This window comes from Plecotus auritus, assembly GCF_963455305.1.
Source record: "Plecotus auritus genome assembly, chromosome: 8".
Classification (NCBI taxonomy): Eukaryota; Metazoa; Chordata; class Mammalia; order Chiroptera; family Vespertilionidae; genus Plecotus; species Plecotus auritus.
In genome coordinates this window covers 147,234,726-147,262,037 of record NC_137782.1, presented here as the reverse complement: position 1 = coordinate 147,262,037, position 27,312 = coordinate 147,234,726, and the positions used below count along the sequence as shown (strand labels likewise).

The 27,312-nt window shown below is 38.4% G+C and overlaps 1 protein-coding gene across 22 annotated transcripts in view; it reads right to left on the bottom strand.

Annotated features, from left to right (window-relative positions):
- The window catches only part of NRXN1 (neurexin 1), a 1,052,009-nt gene that overhangs the window by 154,349 nt on the left and 870,348 nt on the right, over nt 1-27,312 (bottom strand). For all 22 annotated transcript variants that reach the window (XM_080686544.1, XM_080686543.1, XM_080686548.1 and 19 more), the window contains one exon: nt 2,367-2,538. In XM_080686544.1, coding sequence (XP_080542670.1) covers nt 2,367-2,538 — 172 coding nt within the window. The remainder of the gene's footprint in view (nt 1-2,366; nt 2,539-27,312) is intronic.

The window sequence follows — 27,312 nt, the reverse complement described above, 5'->3', positions numbered from 1 at the left end:
TTAATTGGTAAAGACATTATATGTGTTAAACAGATATTAGTCCAGAAGAAAATATACAAATATTTGCTGACTTAATGCTGCCCAATCTTAATGACCACTATTCTAATTGGATATTAGCATGCCACAAAAACACAGGGACCATAACTTTTTTGAACTATAGCTAGTACGCCTTTTCTGGTCTATTTAATCACATGAGCTATAATAAAATAGTGAGGTATGAAAATTTAAAAAAAACAAAAATATTTACACACATGAACTAATAATGCATTAGTAAACTAGGTTCTGATGATCTGTGCTTGGGAAATGCAAACCATACTTCCCTTTTAGAGATGAATTATGAATATTATTTAATAAAGCCCAGTGTAGCCACTTTCAACTTAGTTTAATTCAGACTAAGTTGAGAGTGGGGCTCCCCCCAACCCCGCCCCACATAGGTCATCATTAACATTCACCAGAACAGCGTTCTTAAAGATACCAACTTGGAAAGGTTGGAAAGAGTAAAAAAGTTTCTAAATGAAGTTTAAATCATTAACTAATGAAACAAAGCTAGGCTTCAAGAGGCAACTGCCACTCTGTAATAATAATAAAATGTATCATTTTACATGTTCATGTCCACTATTAACAGATAACATATTCCAGGGTCAGGATCTAGATCTCATCGTGTTTTCTATCTTTTATGGAGTCCAGTGCCATGACTTCCTCTCAGTAAAGAGGGATTCATTCATTGTATTTTAAGAAATTCACCAATTTATTTTTCTGTAATTCCATCAAGGCTGTAGTTATTAAAAACAATACATTTCAACTAGGATTTCAGTAAATGCAATAAGGGATTGTTGGGCGCTATGTAACAATGTGTGCAGATTTCAGTTACTTTCCTTCCAGTCTTCCAGTACATCTTACTACAGATGGCCACAGAAGGTACACATTCTCATAATTACAGTGTAAAATTGGAATAATTCCCCAGGATATCAATTCTGCAAATATTTATTAAGTGCTCACTATTTGCCAGTACTATAATAGGCAGTTATTATTAATGCACTTGCTTCTAAATTTTGTCATAGAGCAGCTTTATATTGCATTTAATTGAGCAAATATTTGAAGAGCCCAAAGTTTATAAAAGAGGTTTGAGATGAGGTTTGGAGATGTAAAATTTTATATATCAGCAAAGGTGCACAGGGGCATCCCAGACACTCGATTCCATAATCGTGAGTCAGTACTAAGGAAGCTTGATCTTTACTTAGTAAGTTAGTTATTTCCTCAAATTATTTCTTCCAAGAAACAAAGTACTTGTAATAGAGGGGTTCAGAGATACCTTTAGGTAATCATTGTTATTGTGCAAAAATGAAAATTTCTTTTTACACTCTTTCTTTATACTGCACTATAGCTCTTCTTTAAAAAACAACAAATCCACACACCAAAAAAAAAAACCAAAACAAAAACCAAAAAATAGTTCTATCTAAAAGGGGAGCAGAGAAAAAATGAGATTGATGTTTGTAGTAATCTCTTTTGTACCAAAATGTAGAGAGGATTATAATTGCAATAAATACCTTTATACTTTTAATTTGTATTTCACTTCAAAATCACATGTTACTTTGAGAATATGTACAATCACAAGTAACAACGGCTTAAATTGCAAATCTACTGCCTTTGTTTCAATAGTGCAGTGCTCACAAAGCTCATGAACTATGAACACGATCATTTTTATTTTCTCTATGATAGCCTCACGTTCATTTTAGAGACTTGAAATGAGTGATGCTGGTGTCAGAATCCTCGTGAAACCCCGCGGCTATGTGACAGTGAAAACAAACTTCATTCATTTTCAGGCTCTTACAACTACTGATTTACAGTACTACAAATAGACCCTGTACTGTTTCTCGGGCTGTCCCATGGCCCACCTGCACATTTCATGAGTTTCAGCTGCATATCACCATCAACGGAATCATCTGGTTCTATTTCCTTTCAAGGTAATGGGTTATAATATTCCCTCCCTTAGCTTTAAATTTTCACTCTGTTACTTTTGACAAAGCCTTTCTTTTGTTCAAATGGAAGGATCCAGTAAAAAAAAAAAAACACAAAAAAACAAACAAAAAAAAGCTTTGACATGGTGTGCCTTTTATGTGTGCATTTTTCTGATTTCACTGATGTTCTAAATTTCACAAACGATAACGTGTGCCTTCAAGTTCCTCTGTAAAATGGCAGTTGTACACCCTATCAAGAACAGTTTAGGACAGCAGGACATTCACATGACTCTAAAGTCCAATAAATACATGATGGTTTCTCAGAAAACCCACAATTGGGTGAAACGAACGCAAAACAGTGTTTTGTTTTTCATTAAATCTTCCCCAGATACCCATGCACTGGCTTACCTGCAGGGTAGCGCTCGATCACTGGCCAGCTGTCCACCTGTAACGTGGCATTGCCACCACTCCTCGTGAAACGCACTACATGGTATTTCCCATCGTTAATGATTGCATTGGACTCTTCGATGGCGATGTCATCTGTCCCAACATTAAATTTAACTCCAATTTTTCCTTGGTGCTGGAAGAGAGGAGGGGGGAAAAGTTGTAAAAAGTTGCGCTGGTCCGTCAGCGTTTAGTTAGAATTACATACAGGATATTGATCAAGAACGTGCTTCAGACAACGGCTGCTTTCCTCCGATTTTACTTCTGAAAGACTCATGTAGAAGAAAGGTTCCTGACATTTGGGTAACTCTGAAGCATCTCTTTCATGGATAATTGATATTCCAAAAGACACTTTCAAAAGAAGTGAGCTACCTCCTTCCCACAGGTTGCCACAGACAACATGCACAGCTGTCTGTGTGAAAGGACATCCTTTCATGTCCCATCTCACCGCGCCTTTAATCCACTCTTTACATTCCATGAGAAAAAATGAGGCTTGACATTCTCCCTTTTAATAACTGGGGAAAACAGAGCCATGAAGTCTGTTTAGAGACAACTGACAAATACTCACGATATAGAAAGTCACTCTAAAGGCTATGGGCATGCAGGCAGGCATTTAATGAGTGCAGTTTCTTAGTCATTATTCACATACACACAAATCATCCAATTCTACCAGCCTGAACTGCATTCAACTTATCTTATAGATGATGAAACTATGACACAAGAAGGTGCAATGACTTGCTCAAGGTCACATAACTTAATGGGTGGGTAGGTACTGGAATTAGAATTCAGTTCCCTCGTTGTTCCTTTCTACCTAAGCTAAGATATGGCTATCTGTTATCAACCCCCTTCTCTGGTTTATGCAAAACAGCACTGCAAATCTAATTGTAAGCACAAAGCTTGTTATTGTTAACTTTAGAACTGCATACTACACGGTGGCAAAGAGAAACATGGGCTTGTGTCCTCTGCTTCTGAGAAACATTCTCTAATAGTAGGATTGTCAACTTTATCATGAGTTCAGTGGATTTTTAAAGTATGTGGATTTGCCTGTACTGCAGGCCCTTGTTTGCGTACATAACCTGAAACTCTCTGCAGTTCAGCTCTTGTCAAACCTCCATTGAGAAGAACTACATGGGGGCAGAAGAATTTAAAGGGCATGTACTCCATCCATTTCTGCAGAAATTAATCATCAGAATATTGAAAACCTGAATATTTGGACTGCATCCTTTAGACATCTTGCCAGATTCTCAGCATTGAGCTAAACAGCAAGAGTATCAGCTTACCATTGAGAATTGTTATATGAAAACACTGTCCACAACTGCATGGATTAAAGGGAAGTACATGAAGGTGGTATTTGGGACAGTGCTCATTGCCCGCCTCATGTACACTTCCTAAAGGTTTCTATTTTTCTTTTTCCTGGTCCTTGTTGTCCATAAAAGATCTTTTTCTTATAATAAGTTAATATGGTTTCTAATTTTTTTAAATTTTGATTTGTTTCAGGCTTGACAGACAATATGACAAAGTTACATTTCTTCTTTTTTCATATTTCATTTTTTACTTTGGTTATTAGGAAACTCGGAGTCAAAGTGAGTAGGGCAATTTTTCTGGCTGCATAGACTTCTGGTATACTGTTTTCCCTGGACTTATTTTTATTTTCTACCATATTTTTCATAACCCTTACTCTAAAATATATGCCATTATAAATTATTCCAGGTTGTGTAGAATGATTCAGGTGGTAAACACACACACAATAACAACAACACTGTGTTTTCAATAACACTTAAAATGTATCCAACATTCATCCAGGGGACTCAGGGAAGTCCATGTAGAGATGCAGGCATTCTCTTTTAGGCATTACCTTGATTTAGCAAACACCTTTATAGTGTTCTAAGTTCTAACTGTAATACTAACTCTGGTATTTCTCATAAGATCCCTGTGAGAAAGGTACTATTTTATCTTCGTTTGACAGATGAGGAAACTAAGCACAATGTGATTAAGTAACCTGGCTAAGGTCACACATTTAGATAGAGAAAAACTGTGATTCAAATCCAGGCAGTGTGGCTCTAGGATTTATGCTCCTGACCATTATATTAGGCTGAATTTGGGGAATATTGGTTCATCCTAACTTCAGGTAGCAGAGTTGGTAACTCTAGATGTTCCTTGCTACCTGTTTTATCTTCCCTGCTGGAGTAGGAACACCACAGGACCTGCATTCGTGCCTTGCAGATGTTACATATGTATCAACCAATGTGTGCTGAAAATAATTTTATAGAGGACAGTAAGCAACTAATATTTGGACGCAATAGGATTAAAAATAAAATGGTTTTATCTCAGTTTCAGCTGCAATCTTAAAAATAATCAGTTAAAAACAAATAGATTACTACTTTCTTTTTACAAAATGAGGTAAAAGACTGACTAAGCTAAACTTGCAAATGGAAAGCACTGAAAATGGCTCTTGGCACCCTAAATTTGGGACCTATTTCCAGCCCATTAAAGAGAAAAGAAAGGCCAAGAGGAGATTGATAATTAGAAGAGGATTTGGAGGGAGAATTGGGATGTAATATGTTTTGCAGGTACAGGCGAGGTGGAAGGTAGAACTTCAGAAGGTTTGGTTCTTGTCTCCTGGAATTTGGTGGCAGTGGTTCAGTAAACTGGGATTTGACTCTTGCCTGAGAAACCTTCAAGGGGAGAGACTGTGACTAGGTGATGAACTGATGGCAGAGCAAAGGTATTACTGTGACAGGACTCACTTGTGAATGAGTTTGTTAGAGCAAAGGACACATGAGCATTGCCAGTGGGACATGGGTTAGGAAGCCAGCTGAGAATTGCGTTGTGTCCTGTCCGAGAGAGCCACTGGGGTGAGGGGTGGTGAGTGGTGAAGACAACACAACAGAACCTGGAGAAGCAGTAGCGGTTGCCTGGGGAGTGAGGGGGAATCCTAAATGACCATCTGAAGGAGGAGCATCCACCCTCCTCAAGGGAACTGCAGGTAAAGAAATTCCAATGATGTTGTTAAGAGCACAAAAGAACTCACCAAAATGCCCCCCCCCAACAAAAAATGCTCCTCAGAGTCAACTGAAAGCATAGGCTAAGCCCAGCTAGATGGCTATTATTGTATTAGCCAACTAAGATGATTTCTGTCTCGTATGTCATCTTTCTTCTGCCTCATCCCTGGAGGAGACATGGAGGTGGAAGAGAAGTGAATGTCGTGGGAACAAGAGGAGAAACAACCCCAGTGCAAGTGGGAGCTTTGTCAGCCCATGCAGTGCCAAGGGACCAGCTTTAACTGAGGCTGCATTTATTATTACAAAGGAGTGAACTGAAATTACTTCTTATATCTACAGTGAACAGATGACATTTTACTACCTTAGAGTGACCAAAGTAGTTGTACTTCCTGGGGGTACAACTAAGGAAGAAATATTCCATAGAACATGTTTAAATTCCTGTTGTGCCCTAGGAATCAGATATTTCAACACAGAGTTGTAAAACAATAGAGTTGCCCATTGTTTTAGGATCTCTTCTATCACAGGCATGTCTCTTATCTCAGGATAGACTGAAAGAAATTATTGAAGTTTCCTACCCCTAATAGTCAATTTTTTATCAGAGTTCTATGCTTTAAGGAAATTCAAGTTCTGTGAATGGAAGCATTATAATGCTAAAAGTACAATATGCACCAAACCAAACATGTCCCTTTACCTCATCCCTAAATTTTCTGCACTATCTAATATAAAATGCTTATTTTCTAGGGGACAGAAATCTCCAGATTTCACGGGGATGCTTTCCTTGCAACAGAGTAAAACAAACTATTAAGAGATAATGAGGTCCGGTAATGCTTGGAAATCTTCTGACTTTGAAATGGTGTTCATCTTCCTCTGAAAATGTTAATTTAGTCCTTGAACTTTCAATATCTTTGATATCTCATGGATCAAACTCCAACATCTGCTAGAACAGAACTGAATACCACCAAAGTAGACTCAAACAATACCAGACTCTACCCTAATTCAGACATTATTACCACACCCAGGTTACATCATATCCTTGAAAAACAATTAATCATAAATGATAGATGCAGGATCAATTTTCCCTGAAAACAATTACATTAAAATGAATATAAACCACAAAATAGTAATATCCTATCTAATAAAAGGGTAATATGCAACACACAAGATGGCTGCCCCCATGTGGTCAAAGATGGCCGCCCCCATGTGGATACAAGATGGCCACCACAAGATGGCCAGCAGGGGAAGGCAGTTGTGGGTGATCAGGCCAGCAGATAGGGTAGTTGGGAGGGATCAGGCGTGCAAAGGAGGGCAGTTGGGGGGGACCAGGCCTGCAGGGGAGGGCAGTTGGGGGGAACCAGGCCTGCAGAGGAGGGCAGTTGGGGGTGACCAGGCCAGCAGGGGAGCACAATTAGGGGCAATTGGGCCGGCAGGGGAGCAATTAGGCATCAATCAGGCTGGCAGGAGAGTGGTTAGGGGGTGATCAGGCTGGCAGGCAGAAGCAGTTAGGGGCAATCAGGCAGGCAGGCAGGCAGGCAGGCAGGCAGGCAGGCAGGCAGGCAGGCGAGCAGTTGGGAGCCAGCAGTCTTGGATTGTGATATCCAACGGGATCAGGCCTAAATGGGCAGTTGGACATCCCTTGAAGGGTCCCAGATTGGAGAGAGTGCAGTCTGGGCAGAGGGACACATACTCCTTCCACCCTCCCCCCCGCATGAATTTCGTGTACCAGGCCTCTGGTCAATTATATTTAGGACCTACATTTATATTTCCATTCAGAAATTGTAAATATTCTCTAAACACATCTCTCCCAGGTTGACAGAATAGAAAGCCATTTCAATTATAGAAACAATAAGACTTACCAAACTTTCTTACCAATGGACAATTACAATTTAAAAGAATTCATTTCAAATTCTTATTCTCTGGGATTAAATGTGATTGTCTCCGGCAAGTTCTCATGAATATTGCATTAGGAAAACCAGCAGTAATTTCACTGGACGTGTACTGATCTTTCAGCATTGTATCTTCCTTGAAATGGATAACTGGCTTACACTATAATTTCAAAAATCTATTATAAGAATATCAGTAACGAGGCATTTATAATTTAATGAAGTCTTTCCATGGATTCATTAAATAAATAGTGACAAAGTAATTATTAATTTTTTCACAAATGCTCATTTCTGAATAATGATTATGTTATTAAACCAACTTAAAAGGAAACATTATGAAAGATGACACTAGGAAGGAACTTGAAGTTCTAGCCAGTAGCACTATAGTTTAATGCACCATTTAATTTCAGCTGCAATCACATATTCATGTGAAAAATATTTGATTAAGATTTAATGATATTCTGGATATCTTTGGCATACTTCAAGCAACATGTTTGTAAGTTATAGATGCAGATATATTTCCATTGATGTGTATATCAAATAGATAAAACAGAATATACATATTAAGATTTAGCCTGTCTATAGCATATAGAAATGTCACTGGCTTTTGTCCACTATCTGGGATTATTATGAAGAAATATTTGGCTCAACTATGTCTCGGAAAATAGACCAATAAAAATGGTCTCCTATTTTTTGGTTTATTTGCTTATATACTCTGGTAGAGAGCATCAACCAACAGGATAAACAAGTGTGCAACCTTGGACAGCATGTAGATTAGCAGGGAGGCTTGGTTATAACCTACAAGTTCTATTGTAGAATCCTATATAATAAAAGGCTAATATGCAAATCAACTGAACAGCAGAACGACCAGTCACCTATGATGCACACTGACCATCAGGGGGGCAGACGCTCAACACAGGAGCTGCCCCCTGGTGGTCAGTGCACTCCCACAAGGGGGGGCACCACTCAGCCAGATGCTGGGCTCAAGGCTGGCGAGAGCAGCGGCGGTGGCAGGAGCCTCCTGCCTCCTCGGAAGTCAGACATCCCCCGAGGGTTCTCAGACTGCGGAGAGGGTGCAGGCTGGGCTGAGAGACACCCCCCCCCCCCCCCGTCAAGTGCACTAATTTTGTGCACCAGGTCTCTAGCTTTATATAATCCTACACTCCAGGGGCCCAATTTGGACAGAACTTGACAATGTCTTCAAATGCACAGCATGCTTGTGCCCATTTCAGAATACAGAACAACTCCCATGCTCTGGTTCTGCATTGTCAGCTGAAATCAGAGTCAGACTAAATGGTATGTTTTCCTTGCCCAGAGACTAATCTTCACCAGGGACCAGAGGCTTTACGGCTCGAGGGGGACTCTGACGCCTGCAGTCACTGTGGCTGGAGTAAGTAACAGTACAGAGTGTGACAGAAACCCACCTGTTCTTTCATCTCTAAACAAATACATGGCCGAAACCGGTTTGGCTCAGTGGATAGAGCGTCGGCCTGCGGACTGAAGGGTCCCAGGTTCGATTCCGGTCAAGGGCACGTACCTTGGTTGCGGGCACATCCCCAGTGGGAGGTGTGCAGGAGGCAGCTGATCGATGTTTCTCTCTCATCGATGTTTCTAACTCTCTATCCCTCTCCCTTCCTCTCTGTAAAAAATCAATAAAATATTAAAAAAAAAAAAAAAAAAAAAAAAAAAAAAAAAAAAACAAATACATGAATTCAGGGAATTGATAATTCACCCCAAATGCTTTTCCACATTAATGACTTAAAGGTCCTATAGGCTGAAAGAGATTGCATCTCCCACTCTGGATGGTCCATAATGTCAAGAAATGGTTTTGGTTTAGTTGTTTTAACCTGGAATTAAACTGGAAATGCACTTGCCCCCAAATAAAACCCGCACACTATTTCAAAAACCAAAAGCTACTACTACCCTGTCTCCCACTTTTCCCATTGAGAAATAATTTAAAAATCCATTCAGTTAATAAAAATCAAATATATAATATGCATTCTGCATTCTGCATAAATGTGTGGACAATGCAATATATATAGTATGTTCTCTGCCTTTGGGAAGTTTCAATCAATTGGGACGAATAAATCATGCAAGCAAATAGTCACACCCACAAGAGAATCCAGAGAGCAACGAGAATGAGCTCAGGTGCACAGTGGGGGAGGGTTCTGAAGGGTCTCAGTGAGTCAATCTCCTAGGAGCCAGCCAGCATTTGGACGCCTATAGCACAGATAAATACCAAAGACATAGAAGATATGTCCCCTCTGCCTCCCATCTATCTTTCCAGTCCCTACATACCAGAGTGCTCACTAGGTGTCGGGCACTGATCTACACATGATGTATCTACCTAAAACCCCTAGCACACTTACACTATTCTCTCTCTCTTCTTAGAGAGTTTATCTAATGTGCCCCAAATCACATAGTTAATGAACATCAATACTACAACCTAACCAAGGTGGATGGGCATCTGAAACAGATGACTTCAGCTGTGTCTGTTTCTAGGAAAAGGTCTTGACACCCAGGCACGCTCAGAAGGCTGAGTCGAGAGCAGGGTTACTGCAAAGTGCCTCTTTCCTTTTGGCTAATTACACTTCAGTGCACCACACAAGGAATCAGAAGGGGGTGAGAGCGAGGGTGATCAGACCATCCCAGAAGGATCATATTTAGTGCTACCACTTTCTAAGAAATTAATATGCCGAAACCGGTTTGGCTCAGTGGATAGAGCGTTGGGCTGCGGACTGAAGGGTCCCGGGTTCGATTCCGGTCAGGGGCATGTACCTTGGTTGCGGGCACATCCCCAGTAGGGGGTGTGCAGGAGGCAGCTGATCGATGTTTCTCTCTCATCGATGTTTCTGGCTCTCTATCCCTCTCCCTTCCTCTCTGTAAAATATCAATAAAATATATTTAAAAAAAAAGAAATTAATATTTTCCTTTTTCCACAAAATCTTCATTAAGGTCATATAACTTTCCTAATATATCGCCATTCTACAGAATACTAGAGCTCCTTCGGCTCCATGAAGTAATATCCTGACGGTGGTATTACCTCCTGGAGGTTCACAATCATCTCTCAGTCTACAGAGTGTCTAGCAAAACTCTGCAAGCCTTGACACTCCATCTTCACACACTGTTTCGGTGTGGTTTTTATGAACCTGTTTTAACTCCTCAGCCATATTTTTAAAAGACTGACTTATTTTTCACTGTATCCTTCACAACTCTTTTCACACTACCTATGCATTTGTAATTTTCTAAAACTCTTTCCCATACAATTTTCTCTTTTTAATTGTGGTATAATTCAGATGCCATACAATCTGCCCTTTTAAAGTATATGCTCCAGTGGTTTTAGTATAGTCATGAGGTTGAGCAACTATCACCACTATTTAATTCTAGAACATTTTCATCACCCTTCTTTTGATGAGATAATGCAGATAAAGTTCTTAGAGCACTTAATGACAACTCAGCCACTGTGAGTTTTATTATTATTACTAGTATTGGTTATTCTCACATTTGGAGAAATGTTTTGCTCCATGAATAGATTGGTGGAAGTTAATTAAAATAATGCATGAATTACATAATTAGCACAGCTTAGTTAGAACATATGATATCTCATTGATCTTCAAAACAACTCATGAAGCAGTGTATCTATTTTATAAATGAAGAAGCTCAAGCTCAGAAAGGCTGAGATTTGATCAAAGTCAGAGCACCTATCCACCATGTGGCTCAAAAAGGAACATTCCAAAATCCAAACCTATGGGACAAACTCTCTTGCTATTGGTCCTGAAGCAGAAACGGCTTAATTAGACAACCTCCGTGACCCCTTCCATCACAGTGATGCTATGATGCTATGAGAAGCTGAAATGGATACCTAAGCAGTTAGCACAGAAAAAAAACATTAGAAAGTACTAGTTTCTAGTTTTTGAAACACATCAAAATCACCTAAATATGAATTTGAGTCTTAGATTTTTTTTCAGAATTTATAAAATAAATGAATTTTACGATTTTTAAAAATATTTTTAAATCAGCAATTTTCCAATGTCCCACTGGGGTCATTGTCTCAGAGTAACCCAGGCCTTTTTTTGCCAGAAAGCATAACCCTTCCTCTCCAGGGTGAAAAGAGGGACTTGTCTGTATGGATAAGAACGCTTGCCTTGCCCAGTGTGTAGGACTTGATTGTAAATGAGAATAGGGTCAATGAGTTCTCTTCTTGATGATGAACAGACCGTGAGTTCTGGTAATAACACTAACTCCTCGATACCTCATTTCCTCACATTATTTTTAGTTAGATAAATCTATATCAAAAATAAATGTTGACATAAAATTAGCCCAATAAATGACTGACTGGTGTATCTTTGAAAAGGGCAATAATCATGGTGTTTTTGAAATTGTCTCTATTTTGCTTGTTGTGCCAGTTGAGCCAATATTGAATCATCCTTTCTATTTAAAAAGGCATTCTTGAACCATTATGAACTTTGCCAGTGTAGCCATAAGCTCAGAGAGAACTTCAAGCCTTTTTCATGGTTCCTTCCTGTGGTCCAAACAGCATACCTCCGCATGGTATCATATCTGCTGTAGAATGAAATACAGCTAACTTATCCTCTTGGGAATTAGAACCAGCTCATTGAGATAATTAATTCTGTATTTCCATCCCTAAAATAACAACCATGCTGAGGCTGAAATCCTCATCTTTAAGTGTGTACTTAAAGATCGTGTTCTATCATAAGCTTTTTTCCCTGGAAAATAAAAAATCAGGAATTAAACAGAGTGAGAAATGGACATTGACTGCTGGCCTATCTAAGGTTCTTAATATTTCACATGTAATACTTCTGGTTAGAATATTTGGCCCAGTGGTCTGGCATCATGACAAACGCCTCAGGCTGCTGCATGAAGATCTAAAACCACACTGGCTTAAGGTAAGCCTTGTCCAAAGTGCAATGAGCTGATCAGATATGGCTTGTATTGTCATTTAAGTTTATTTGTACTTGTTTTATTACTGTTGCTTTAAAAACCTTTGGTTACCAGTAGATGTTAAATGAGTTTTGCTCACACTTTATAGTCAGTCAGGAAACTCTGTGCCATAAACATTGTATTTCAGGTGCTGATTAAAACCATGCCCTTTGTTTCTCTCTGATTTCTTGTCTTTGCACTGTTACACTGCTTGGTATTCTCCCCACCAGGAACTACACAGGAGAAGACACTGGGTTTATCAGTTCTGCTAGTTGTTGGCATTTCTTTGCAAAACAATTTTTCTATAAAAAGGGTTTGGGATTAGTTGTAGATTTAATGTAGTTGTTGTATCTCAGGACCATCATTCTGGTGAAGAGCTGATTATATAATTACAGTCTGACTCTAAAGTTCCAAATCTATAGTACAACATTTTTAAGACAAATAAACAAAATATCTTTGGATGGTGATTTTAGTCCTCTGCATGGCAAATGTTACCTTAGTAATTAGGTTGTAAGTAAAACAGAATCAGCCTTTGCATTTTAAAAACTGTTTTTGAAAAACAAAAACATATCAAGAGATATATGCAATTATTTTAAAGGTCTCACTTGATAAATGCCTATGAAAGAAAAGGTTGGTTTAGAATCATGACTTGCAACCAGAAAAATAAGAGCGAGGTGATATTTTCAAGTGTGTTTGAGGGACTGATTTTTAAATAATGCTGTCTTGGTTTTCATAATGCATTCAAGAGAAAAGCTGACAATGTTACCTTCCTTCTTTTCTTTCTTATTGACTTCTAGTCCAGGACTACCGGTCTGCCATCCTTAGAAAAAGCAAATGTGTGCATATGGGTGAAGAAACACATTCACCAAAGACTATTTTCTATAGAATCAGCAAGGCTCCATTATCCCCAGCGTGGTAAGCCATCATTTCTGCAGCCATCAAAAATAAATCTATGTTTATGTGTGTAATTTTGGCACAAGAGAGTTTCCAGGAGAGAATGTGGAATCTCTAAGGCCAAGGTTCCTGATGATTATGACCTTTCTTTGTCTTAATAAAACAATAATACTCCCACAAAAATAAAATAATGTCAAGAAATGCTTACCAATATTTCTTGTCAGTGTATTTAGGTGCAGTGTGTTTCACAAATCACTGTACCATTCTCTCTAGGAATCAAAATTTTAAAACTGTATTTGTTGGTCGTGTTTACATACATTCATTTCCCTAAATTGCATGATTTTCTTGCCTAAAATACACTAAAATTTTTGGAAGTATCATACACGAGCTTAATCCTCAATGATATTCATTCATTCATTCATTCATTCATTCATTCAATAAACACAAGTAGATTTCTTAATATACTCCTTGACATTCTGCTAAGTTTGGGATAAACAGTGGTTAACAAAACAGATGGCACTGCTCCTATTATGAAGCTTAAGTCTCTCATTATTTCTTTATACATTAAACTTTGTATTAGCATATAAAGTATGCTAAGTGTCAAGAAGAAAAAGAGCAGGGTGTTTTAAGAGGCAGTGAGTGATTAAGGAAAGCCTCTTTGAGGAGGTGTAGATGTGAGGAAATCAATCATGAGAGTATGAGTTTTATAGGCAGAGGAAATATTGGCCCCACGGAGGAAACCAACTATGTATAAAGACAGATGCTTTTATGTACAAATGCAGATTCAGATATAAATATATCGACTTCTTATAAAGATAGAGGTATGTAAATTATATATGAACATATGTTGGTATTATCTAGAAGGTTTGTCAAAGAGGGATAAAATTAGGTTATGAAAGTATGCATAAAAACTAAAATATTATCATTTGCAGAAATAAAGCAACTGGAAGTACATTTCTAAAATCTTGCAATCTAAAAATGGAAAATAACTGATAAAACCTAACAGTATGTATCTTGGCACTCATCTGTTTGTTCCTAAGTTCCATTCATCAATGTGCTTTATGATATGGAATATAGAAATGCTTTCTGAATCGCCCGGGATTTGCCACATTTTCAAAAAGTCACTTACTTCTACAATGTCAAAAAATGATTCATCATCACATGCTTACATTTCAAAGCTCATGTAACATGTTTCGTTTCTTTGTGGGGTAGAATGGCTTGTTAAGTTATTTCTCTAGAGAGTCCTTTTATCTCAAGATGTAGCAAGTATTCTCCTTAAAAATACTGCTTGAAATCACTTGACTAGTTTTTCAAGCACCCTCCTCAAATTAGTTGAAGAAAGAAAAGTTTTCACCTTTAACCTTTTTATCTCCCCATTCACCTGGAAGAGAAAATGAGCAAGGTTCATGTTTGAGTCCCTAAAAATCAGTTTTCCAACCACTGAACAAGTCACTTCAAACAAGAGCAGAAATTCTTCATCCAATTATTCTTTTAAAAAAACTCAAATAAGTAGTCAAAAGTATCCATTTTTTTCTGCAATTTAGTCAAGAGTTTTGAAACCAAAAACACAGTGAGTGCCCATATCCAAATAATTCATAAACATTGTGAACTTGAGATACATGTTTAATGCTAACTTCTCAGGAGCAGTTACCACTGAGGATTTCCTGAGATCATCTCTTCTCATTGTTGACCTAGAAGAGCCAGAGGATATTTTGAGGAGACTTGTGGATTCTGATAAGAGAGCAAAGACAGCCTGAGGGAAAAACATCTGGAGCAAAGTCAAGCTATCAGCCATCTATCAAAAGAACACATGCTCTTGCTTTCTCTCTTCCTCATGACTCTCTCACACTGGCCTTTCCTTACCATGAATGTACCATGTTTTGTCTTATGATCTTTGCTGTTCCTTCTCACTGGTTCGCTCTTTCCTTGCTTCCCACGCTCACATAATTAATCCTCTATATTTGGCGGGGGAGGAGAGAACTTGAGAATTTTAGGGTGGAGCTGGTTATTGAATCTGCTGAGCAAGAGTCTAATGTTTATCTGTGAAAATGCCCTTTTAGGAAACAAAATTTGATTACTGGATACCCAGTGAAGTACATAAAACACTCACCTAAAGGTCTGTCCTAAGAGTAGTTGAAAAGCCAGTGCCATATAGGAAGGCTACATCTTACTTGATTAACAGTACTCTTCAGTGGACCTTGGGTTATCTATGATAAATCTTTAATTATTAAATATCACAGCAAGATCAATATGCTGTGATCTCATATTCCACTTATATGCTTCCCCTGCCAAACATGCCAACTCTTTCCAAATGAATACAAATCAAACCTGGGAAGATAAAAATCCACCGAGAAATTAATCACAAATATCATTCTAAGGCCAAACAGAAGCCACATCTAACTTATTCACTGTTTTGTAATCTCAGTGCTAAAGCTCCCCAAATCAGTATGAATATTCAAGAAGGGCTGCATTTTTTCAGCAGATGCATGATGATGATGGTGATGGTAATGGCGATGATGAGGATGATCACAACTAATCTTCTTAAATACTTGTGATGTGCCAGGCACTCCTTCTAAGTAGTTTATAGGTATTAGAATATATTACAATATATACCATTATTTCCATTTCTTTGATGAGGAAGCTGAGCCTCAAAAGGTTTGCCCCAAATCACATGCCTAATAAGCATCAGAGCTATGATTTGGTCTCAGGCAACCAGGTTCCAGGTCAGGCATCCTCAAACTATGGCCCACGAGCCACATGCGGCCCGCCGAGGACATTTATCCAGCCCAGCGGGTGCCGCTGCCTGTCCTGCTTAGCAGCCAACTCGTCCCGGGCCCGCAGTGCGCATAGGAATTTGTTCATAGTTTTTTTTTTAAACTATAGTCCGGCCCTCCAACCGTCTGAGGGACAGTGAACTAGCCCCTGTTTAAAAAGTTTGAGGACCCCTGTTCCAGGTTCTAGGTTTCGTGTGCTTAAGACCATACTAGTGTGCCTCTCAGAAAAGGTCCAGGTGCTAAAATGAGTCTGCAGTTTAGAAGTGGTATTACTAAGCCTCTTGGAAAGAGAAAGATGCTAACATCTTTACTATTGTGTATACCAAGCAATATGTTGATTACTTTTCAAACCTTAATTGCTTTAATCCTCAGAACATCTCTGTTGTTAGCTTATAATCATCATGCTGAGGATGTTTGAACTACAAAGCAAGTTGTGTAGTGATTTTTCTGAAGTCACAGAGCTAAAACATCCTGTAGTCACATCAACACAGTCCTATCTGGTTCCAGACTAATGTTTTTCAACCACTCCATACTGCCTCCCTCTGGACACTTTTCAAGATCCCTTGGAAGTTCAAGAGGCCACATGAGAGTATTCTAGAGTCTCTGAACCCTTAATCATTGTACTAGTATGCGGCTTTGAACACTGACAAAGTTGGTCAAATCGGGTAGGCAGATCCCAGCAACTCTTCTTTCATGGGCATTAAGTTAGTCCAGGTATTCAGTATTTGGTACGCTAAAACTTTACCACTATTAGGGCCAGAGTAAATTTTCTCATACTTCAGGAGCCTAGGGAACAGAAATGGAGGCACAATATCCTTTAGGTTTAATTATAATTCGGTGTGTCAGCAAATCCTCAGAGACTCTATAATGAAGGAGCCCTTACAGAAAGGGTTTTTATCTTCCCTCTCCCCTGCCCCCTTGTCTGAATCTCTGTTTTATGTTTTAATCTAGTATGTATTTTCCCTACAGCTACAGATTTCTTTAAATCATTTTTAGTATTTGTTCATTTTGGAAAGATGTGTCTCAAACTTCCAATCAAATACAACAGAATATCCATCATCCTGAGAAAGTAGTCTCACAGTAGGGATAAACCTAATATTTAAAAATAAACATTAAAACTTTTCATCAGATCAAGTCTTCCAAATGTCAAAATCAATAATCAAGAAAACACGGATCTGAATTTTGTAACCAGTTTGGTTGCTTTTAAAAAAAAAATTTATAGAGTACTATGATATAAAGCCTTTAAATGGTCTCAGAAAAGAATGAAACAAACCATCATTAACTATATTTTATATCAAATAATAAAAATAATTTAATGGTAGAGTATCTAAAACTTTAAATATGAACTAACCCAATCAAAATATTTTTTATTGTAATTTTTCAACTTTTTTAGTTTACTCTAGGTCAGGGATGGGAACCTGCAACCCACAGTCCAGTTAAGGCCCGTGAAATCAACCGATCTGGCTCTGCCAAGGCATTAGGGGTGAGTTAATTAAGTGTTTGACCAAATAAAACAGCTAATTTTTAAGTTGATAATTTTGTATGCCCCCCAAATGATGTTATAAATATCCAAATGGACCTTGGCAGAAAAAAAGGTTCCCCACCTCTGCTCTAGGTTATGATGATAAATGTTTACATTAGTCTAATTTCTTCTTCTATCTCATTTAACCCCTCTCTTAAAAATGTGGCCATTCAGATGCTTTTAATACTCTCCTTTCATGAATGTTTATGGACTATTTTTATTTATAAATAAAAATTCTTAAAATGGTTTCATTCTGATCTTAGTCTTTTGAAATCAGCCTCTCAATCATTGCTATCTTCTCTTTCTCCCTAAGCCTGTAAGCATGGATCTAGTTTTTAATGATACCATTTTTATTTTGAGCTAATTTCATGCAAGATAGTGCCCAAGAATGCCAGCTTTGGGAAAATGCTTCATGCTAGAAATCTTAAATAACCCATGCTGCTCCGAAAAATGAACAAAAAAATAGCTGAATTCTTTCTCCTCAAGCAAAGAGCATACTTTTGATGTTGACAAAAAGAGAGAAGCATATTTAATACATGCTCTGACTGCACTACAATTTACAACTAACAAGGGACAATCTATGATTTATTCTCAAGATTCAACAATTACACTTAATGATAGTTGAGTAAGAGATGTGGGAACCATTTAAGTTTGAACTGAGATGCAACAAATGTGAACCCAGCACAACTGGTTTAGTGACATTAAGCTTTTCATTAGCTTTCCTAGTCAAAATTAAGTTATTCCATATTACTTTGAAAAAAAAATGCAATTTCCTGCTTTAATGAACTCTATCAGCCTCTTTGCTATTACATTTTATACACCCCAAAATTCCATAAGAAATTATGAAAATATTTTCAAGACAGATGTATAAATGTATCTTATAAATTTAAGTGCTATCTTAGCATTTTACTTTATTTTTGTCTTTAATGACTGCTGATTCAACACTGGCTTAAAACATCAAAATGTCCAATCTACATTATAAGAGCTGAACTATTCCAGCACATTTTCCTAACAAATGACTATACTGACATGAACACAGATCACTAAAATGCACTGGTTATAGAAGATGTATGATTATTGGTTCAAAAGTAGGCAACACTCAAGTTCTCCAAATAAATACACACACAAAGTAAGAGAGAGTCCATGAGGACACCAAAATTAACCTTTCAACCTCCAAATGTTCATCTTGCTGTCTTCCACCAACACACTGGCTGAGTGTTTCAGGAATACTGTCAAGCTCTGCTGGTGGTTCAGTGATTAGAGTGTTGCCCTGTGCACTGAAGGAGCAAGTACCTGCAGGTTCACTCCCTGGCCCCAGTCTTGGCATTTTCAGGAGGCAACCAGTTGATATGTCTCTGTCACATGGATGTTGCTCCCTCCCTCCCTGCATCCCTCCCTTCTTTCTTTCTACTCTCTCTGAAAAGCAATGGAAAAAATATCCTCAGGTGAGGATTAACAACAACAACAATAAAATACTTTTGAATTTATCCATTCCTGAGACATATCTTAATTTTAATCCAGCTTAATTTTTGGAAGAATATGTATTATTTCTGATTTTCTAAAAAAAAAAAAAAAAAATCCCCCCCTTTCATTCTCTTGCTAGTGAAAACTCTCCTAGAAATGTAAATGTTGTCATGCTGTCCTTCAGTTTACCCAGCTGAAAGTTATATAAGGTATATTTCTCATTCATTAGTTTACTAGCCATCTATATAATTATTAAAGAGACTACTAGGGGCTTTACAAAGTTATTATTATTTAGCTTCTTGCTGTACTAAGAATTATTATATCACAAATATTGTCACATACTACATTCTAGGAGATTTTTTTTCTTACCCACATAGTAAAATAAAAATGTCAGACAAATTGTCAGTCTCTTTAAAAAGAAGACAAAATACTTATCCATTAATCTTCCTAGCTATATCCATACATTGTTACAGAGCTGAAACTGATAAACTAGTACAGAAATAACTGAAACTGATAAACTAGAACAGAAATAACTGAGGAAAATGCCAGTATAAAAGGCTTTGTCAAAATAGTTTATGCTTTAGTTACTAATAATATTGATTATAATATTAACAGTAAATTTTAATTGTCAGTTAATATTCCCTATTTTCCCAATTTATCTTTTTTAATATAGCTCCAAACACAGTTCTGATCTGTAATGGCCACAAAATGAATATTTACTGAATATAATTTAAATCCTCACATCAATTCTGAGAGGCAGATATTATTTTCACCTTCATTTTATGAATAAGGAAACTGAGGCATAAAAATGGTTAGTCAATTGCCTAAAGTCACTCTGCTAATCAGTTGAAGAACTAGGAATTGAATCCAGATCTCTTTATTTTAATTACTACTATGCTATATTGCCTTTGGAGGGAAATTCCTAGAAATAGGTCACTACCAATGAAGAAATATGTTTTAAAATATAAAAACTGCTAGCCAGCTACCTATCTTAACTTCATAAAATTAAAACTTTCTTATACAAAAGCCAGTGAAATGCAGCACCCACACATATACATAGGTTCCAAATCCATAGGCCATTTTATGTTATCACTAAAGGCCTGGAGCATGAAATTCATGCACTGGGGGTGGGGGGGCGGTCCGTCAGCCCTACCTGTACCCTCTTGCAGTCCGGGACCCCTTAGGGGATGTCTGCCTACCGTCTTAGGCCCGCTCCTGGGAGCAGGCCTAAGCCAGCAGTCAGACATTCCTCTCGCAGTCCAGGACCCCTTGCTCCTTACCGGCCCCCTGTTCACTGCTCCTTACCACTCGGCTTGCTGCTCCTTAGAGCTGCTACGGAAGTGGGAGAGTCTCCTGCCACCGCCGCTATGTTCGCCAGCCGTGAACCCGGCTCTGGCTGAGCAGTGCTCCCCCTGTGGGAGCACACTGACCACCAGGGGGCAGCTCCTGCATTGAGTGTCTGCCCCCTGGTGGTCAATGCACGTCACAGCGACCAGTCATTCCGCTGTTCAATCAATTCACATATTAGGCTTTTATTATATAGGATTGTTACAATAGACATAATTGACATACTCCTTACATATATTCAATTGCATCTAAATGCATAACCTACTATGATAAAGATGTAGTGCCATTTATTATATGTCAGCTCCTATGTGACACTGTACATACCTGATTTAATCTTTATGATTTTGAAGTAACTTTTATTTTGATCACTTAACAGATGAGAAAATGTAGCCCAGATTTACACAGACACTAAATGTAAACCCAGGACTCAAGCGTGGTACTTTCTGACTTCAGATGCCATGTATGACAAAGACTGCTGAGATGTTTCAAAATTAGGCAATCTATTAACATGGATCATTACACCAAATGAAGAAAAACAACATAAATCATTAAGATAGATTCTATAAAGATATTTGGTATATTCAATACCATTTTTGATTCTTATGAAATTCACTTGGTATAGCAGAAATAGAAAAATATTTTTCGGCATGATAAAATCAAATCTTAAATAACTGGGAACAACATGCCTAACACTAAAAGCATCCTCAATCAGGTGAGAATTTTTTTTTTTTTTTTGCATTAGCACCCATATATTTTAGACTTGTTTTAGACATGTCAATCAATGCAGTATGACAGGAAATGAAAATAGTTTAAATCATTGGGGGGAAAAGGAAAACACTCACACACTGCTTGCTACTAAACTGAAACTACACTGTTGGATGTAAAACAGGCATTTTAAATGACATAAAGGTGTCAATCTCCAGAAAACTATACATTATCACAAGGTTTAGGAAAAGACATTCAGTAAAATACCTTAGAACACAAGAAAAATAAAATATGAGTTTAATGTAATGGAGTCTCCTTTTAAATTATCAGTATTCTAAATATAACACTGTCAACATCCTTTCTGTCTCATTTTATTTCCAGAACTTAGGACTTTGATTGATTCCCATTAATATCATGTTTTATTTCACCCTATTTGCGCAGATTACTTAAAACTTTAAATTACAAACAACTATTTATTTTGGATACCCATGAACATAGGAAATTTATATGATTTCCCTTGGTCCATTATTTTAGAGTGTTTTATGATGTATCAGGAAGCAACAGGTGAATGAAATGACAAGGTCTTTGGCAAAAATTGAATGATACTGAATAGAAACATTGAATATTAAAATCACATAAATTTTAGTATTGGAAAAAGGTCTGAGGCCCAAGCTCTCTCTCCATTCAGAAAACAGTTCTAAAATATCTTGACAAAGGGCACTTACACTCTTTTTGAAACCTGGCAGTGATATTGCTAATTTCTCAAAGCAGGCTGTTCATTTTTTCAAATCCTTTTGAACTAAAGATCTCCTCTCTGTCATGTGTCTGCAGTATGAACCAGTACAATGTGTAATCTGTACCCTTTTCCCATATGACAACCTTTCACCTGTTTGAAAACTGTTTTCCAGTATACTTTTCTTCCCCTCAACTCCAGCCTTCTCCTGGAGAATCATTTTCTACTTTTTAACTATTAACCATGCAGAGTAGCTTTTCTAACCATTCATCCTTCAGATATTCAATTTGCTGACAAAATTCGATTCTAAAGGACCTTGACACAGTACATGGGCTTAAATGTAATACATAGGATGGGTACTAAACAATGTGCCACTTCCCTTAATTAAGGCATTATTCTTCCATCAATATTGTCTAGGTGTGTTAATGGCCACACTCATTAGCTGCAAATCTGAGCTTTTAGTAAACTAAAATCCCTAGACCTTTGCACACTATTCATTAGCAAGCTATCTTCTATGTATTTATTCTCTTGGCTTTGAAAATGCAATTACAGGACTGTGACCACCCCCTCCAGATCACCTGGGCTTTCTGTTTTGGCTCAAACCTTTTCTTCACCCAAAATAGGTTCCTCCAGCTCTGCTATCTGAAAACAGGAACGCTCTTTTTTATCTGGGGCTTAATCTCCCTCAATTCCATATTACCCTTTCTAGTGTATCATTCTAAATGATGGGGAAGATAACATCTCAACAGGAGTCAAACCACACAGCTTTCTCTTTTCATCTGTCATTATATTGTCTCACTTAAGCAGATACCTCCCTTGTCCACCATTTTTTCAGAAATGAAAACAAACTTACATTACACAAGACTGCTTACTCTGCGTGAGCTTTGATGAGTGCATACTTACTGGCTCAAAGCAATCTCTCTCTCTCTCTCTCTCTCTCTCTCTCTCTCTCTCTCTGTTATCAACATCATCAGCAGCATTTTTGGTTTTACAAGCATTTTTTAAAATACACTTTTAAAATATTTTGAGTTGTGAACTCTTCCTATGGAGACAGAATCCAGAGAGGATTGAAGAGCTTTGCCATGGCTTTGACAGGCAGTGTAGAACTCAGGGTCAAATATGCCTGAGTGAAGGGGGAGGGGGGCGGGTAGGTGGCCCAGTCCCATGTGAACTCAGCCATGGTTTTTTTTAGTAAAATCCTATATAATAAAAGGCTAATATGCAAATAGACCAAACAGTAGAACAACCAAACAATTGGTTGCTATGACATGTGCTGACCACCAGGAGGCACATGCAGAACATGGTGGGCATTGGCCACAGTGTGATGGTGGAGCAGGTGAGCGGGGGCACCAGACCAAGCGGGGTGGTGGTCACTGTCATCGGGGCGAGCCTCTGATGGTTACTGAAAATTCTTTGCTCCCACGCCCCACAGTCATGCCTGACACTCACACCTGCGGCCGGTCCTGCTCGCACCTGCTGCCAACACCGGCCCCACTCGCACCCACTGCTAATGCCTGGTGCCGGTCCCAATCGCTCTGTGCCATCCGTGGGTGCGAGCGGCAGCTGCTGGCACCGATTGCCCCTGAGGGCTTCTCCACCTCCCCCTGCTCCTGAGGGGTGATTGGGGCAGCAGCTGCCACTCGCACCCACTGCTGGTGCCGGCTCCAATGGCTCCATGCCATCAGTGGATGTGAGCAGGGTCAGCGCTATCAGCGCATGGGATCTGTGGCAGCAGGAGTGAGGCTGCCAGCAGACAGGGTACCGGGGGGCCATGGTGGGAGGGGCCGGGTGGGGTTGTGGAGGATGGGCCGAGACCTGGCCCTGTGCTCACTGCAGCCTCACGGCCCATAGTTCCTTTCAAGGTGCACAAATTCATGCACTGGGCCCCTAGTTGAGAATAAAAATCACATATACCTCAGAAATTGAGTAAGGATTACATAATATTTTATTTTAAAAAGTATTTAAAATACTACCTAGGTCAATGTATATTATCAATAAATATAATCTATTATTAGCATATTACTTATACTTTCCTAGATACAAAATGATCATCAAAAAAAAATCAGAAATTAGTAGGTTCTTTGTTTTAGGAACATAAGACAGTCAGGTGCCTAAACCATTTCTATTGCCACTATCTGTAATGTGTTTCCTCCATGATTGCTCACTTCTCCAAACATCCAAACCCTACCACTCCTCTGAAGCCAAGTCCAAATGCTACCTCTTCCAAAGGTCTTCCCTGAGTTCTTCCTGAAGTCTTCACTACCCTTGAAAGGATCTTAAAGGTATGCAACTTTTGCAATTCATCCCTAAAACCCATGATCTGGCAAGAGCTTAATAAATATCTGTTAGCTGAGCCAATAACTTTCCTCCCCAAGCCATAATTAATTTTTTCCTGATTTTGTACATTCTTACTATGCATAAATATTTACCATGCACAGTAATGATTTGTGCATATGATTCTTCTGCCCTATCAGGCTTTTGAGTCCATCTATGTCAAGTTGACCTTTGGCTGTTACACAATGCCTCAATGCTCAAAATATTTTTGAATAAAGTAGTGTCTGTTTTTCACTATTGATGGTGGTTTTATTTGTCCATGGAAGTAAAATATGAACATCCCCACCCCCCACCTCCAAAAAAGATTACCCATTAAAGTTCTAAGATATCTATTTTACAATTCAAAAAGACATATCTGATAAACCCATTTTACCCAAAATATGCAATAAACTTAAAATTCATCAATATGTAAACAAACTACCACATTAAAAAATATACCAAAAACTCGCACAGACACCTACCTCACTAAAGAAGATATACAGATGGCAAATAAGCATATAAGAAGATGTGAAAAGAAGAAGTAAAACTGTCCTTATTCACAGATGACATGATACTGTACATAGAAAACTCTAAAGACTCCATCAAAAAATTCTTAGACTTAATAAAAGAATTCGGCAATGTAGCAGGATGCAAAATTAACGCCAAGAAATCTATGGCATTTCTATACACCAATAATGAACTTACAGAAAGAGAGACTAAAAAAGCAATCCCATTTACCATTGCACCAAAAAAATTAAGATACCTAGGAATAAACTTAACTAAGGAGGTAAAAGACTTATACGTGGAAAACTACACCACACTGAAAAAAGAGATAGAGGAAGACATAAACAGATGGAAGAACATACCATGTTCATGGATTGGTAGAATCAACATAAAAATGTCCATACTACCCAAAGCAATCTATAAATTCAATGCACTTCCCATTAAAATACCAATGGCATATTTCAGAGACCTAGAACGAACCTTCAAAAAAATCATCTGGAATAAAAAAAGACCCCAAATAGCTGCAGCAATCCTGAGAAAGAAGAAAAAAGTAGGGGGATCTCAAAACCAGATATCAAGCTGTATTACAAAGCCACTGTTCTTAAAACAGCCTGGTACTGGCACAAGAACAGACATATAGATCAATGGAATAGAATAGAAAACCCAGAAATCGACCCAAACCACTATGCCAATTTAATATTTGACAAAGGAGGCATGAGCACACAATGGAGTCAAGACAGTCTCTTCAACAAATGGTGTTGGGAAAATTGGACAGATACATGTAAAAAAAATGAAACTAGATCACCAACTTTCATCATACACAAAAATAAACTCAAAATGGATAAAGGACTTAAACATAAGACGGGAAACCATAAAAATACTAGAGGAATCCACAGGCAGAAAAATCTCAGACATATGCCGAAGGAACTTCTTCACTGATACTGCTCCTAGGGCAATGGAAACTAAAGAGAAAATAAACAAATGGGACTACATGAAAATAAAAAGCTTTTGCACAGCAAAGGAAACCATCAATAAAACAATAAGAAAGCCCACTGCATGGGAGAACATATTTGCCAGTGATATCAATGATAAGGGTTTAATCTCCAACATTTACAGAGAACTCATACAACTTAACAAAAAGAAGATAAACAACCCAATCAAAAAATGGGCAACTGATCTAAATAGACACTTTTCGAAAGAAGACAGAAGGAAGGCCAAGAGACATATGAAAACCTGCTCAAAGTCACTAATCATCAGAGAGATGCAAATCAAAACAACAATGCGGTACCATCTTACACCTATCAGAATGGCTATCATCAACAAATCAACAAACGACAAGTGTTGGCAAGGATGCGGAGAAAAAGGAACTCTTTTGCACTGCTGGTGGGAATGCAGACTGGTGCAGCCACTGTGGAGAACAGTATGGAGTTTCCACAAAAAAAATAAAAATGGAACTCCCATTTGACCCAGTGATCCCACTTCTAGGAATATATCCCAAGAAACTAGAAACACGAATCAGAAAGGACATATGCACCCCTATGTTCATAGCAGCACAATTCACCATAGCTAGGATTTGGAAACAGCCTAAGTGCCCATCAGCAGATGAGTGGATTAAAAAACTGTGGCACGAGGATGACTGGTTAGCCAGAGACGGGTAAGATTCCTCAGGGAAGGAACAACCTAAGACAGGCACAGTCGCAGAGGGGCCATCAGGAGAGAACTTGGGGATCAACAGAGGTGGGGCACAGACCCTCACCCCCCCAACCTTGCAGGGGCCTGAAACCTCACCCCGTCTGAGGGAGGTCTCCTGCCCCCATGGCTGCTTTGCTTCCCAAGCCCAGCTCAGATAGGGACACAGGTGACAGACAGTGACTTGGCCCAGCTCGGATTGGGACCCAGGTAACAGACAGAGACTTGGCCGACAGCAGCTGCCCTATATCTAAATCCAGCCTAGCACCAGGAATGCTCAGGGCCTACTCAAGAATGCAAATAATCCTTTCCACTAATATTTACAGGGTAAATTAAGATTGTTGGTAGAGTATTAAATTTGACAGTAAAATAATAATCAAGTTTTCAGATTAATTTAAATAGGCTAATTGAAATAAGTGAATATTCAAGAAAATTTAATTGTACTGGACAAAAAGCTGTTTCTAATGTAGTAACTAAAATTTCTATTGGTAGTTCATCTCATGGTAAAATTCCTAAACATGCAATGAAACTAAAGCAGTCATATTTTTGTGCAAAAAATTAAAATTTGAAGTTATCAAGACTGCATTATAAAAGTTACAAAAGCCTCCATTAATCAAAAAAGGGGGGATAGAAGGGTAATATCATGTAAGGAAAAATATCCTATAAGTAAATTACATCTAGAAAACTTTTACTTTACAAAATTAGTTTTCATTTGTAATGCTAACAGCAAGACACCCATGAAAAACACACATGGTGTCTAAATAAGACAAAGGAAAATCATTTGATCAAAAATAAAAAGGATCCCAAATCAATTATATAGAACAGATTCTTTTATTAACTTTTGGTCGAGAATATGTTTGTATATTTTCAGAAAACAACTCCAAGACCCTGTGGATTCCTGCAACAGAGAGGAATTGACAGGTCTGCTCCAACCACGAAGACAAGAGGAGAAACAGTCCAGAGATGGAAGACGCTGACGACGCGACGCCTTGCCACGCTAGCAGTCAGCAGCTGTGCGTCGCAGCAGCTTGCCTAGGACCAAACCAGAGAGGGTCGGACCTGCATTGCCACCATGTGCCCACCATCCAGATATCATTGCTGACATGTACACTTAAGGAACTGTTTGACATTGAAACGGGGAC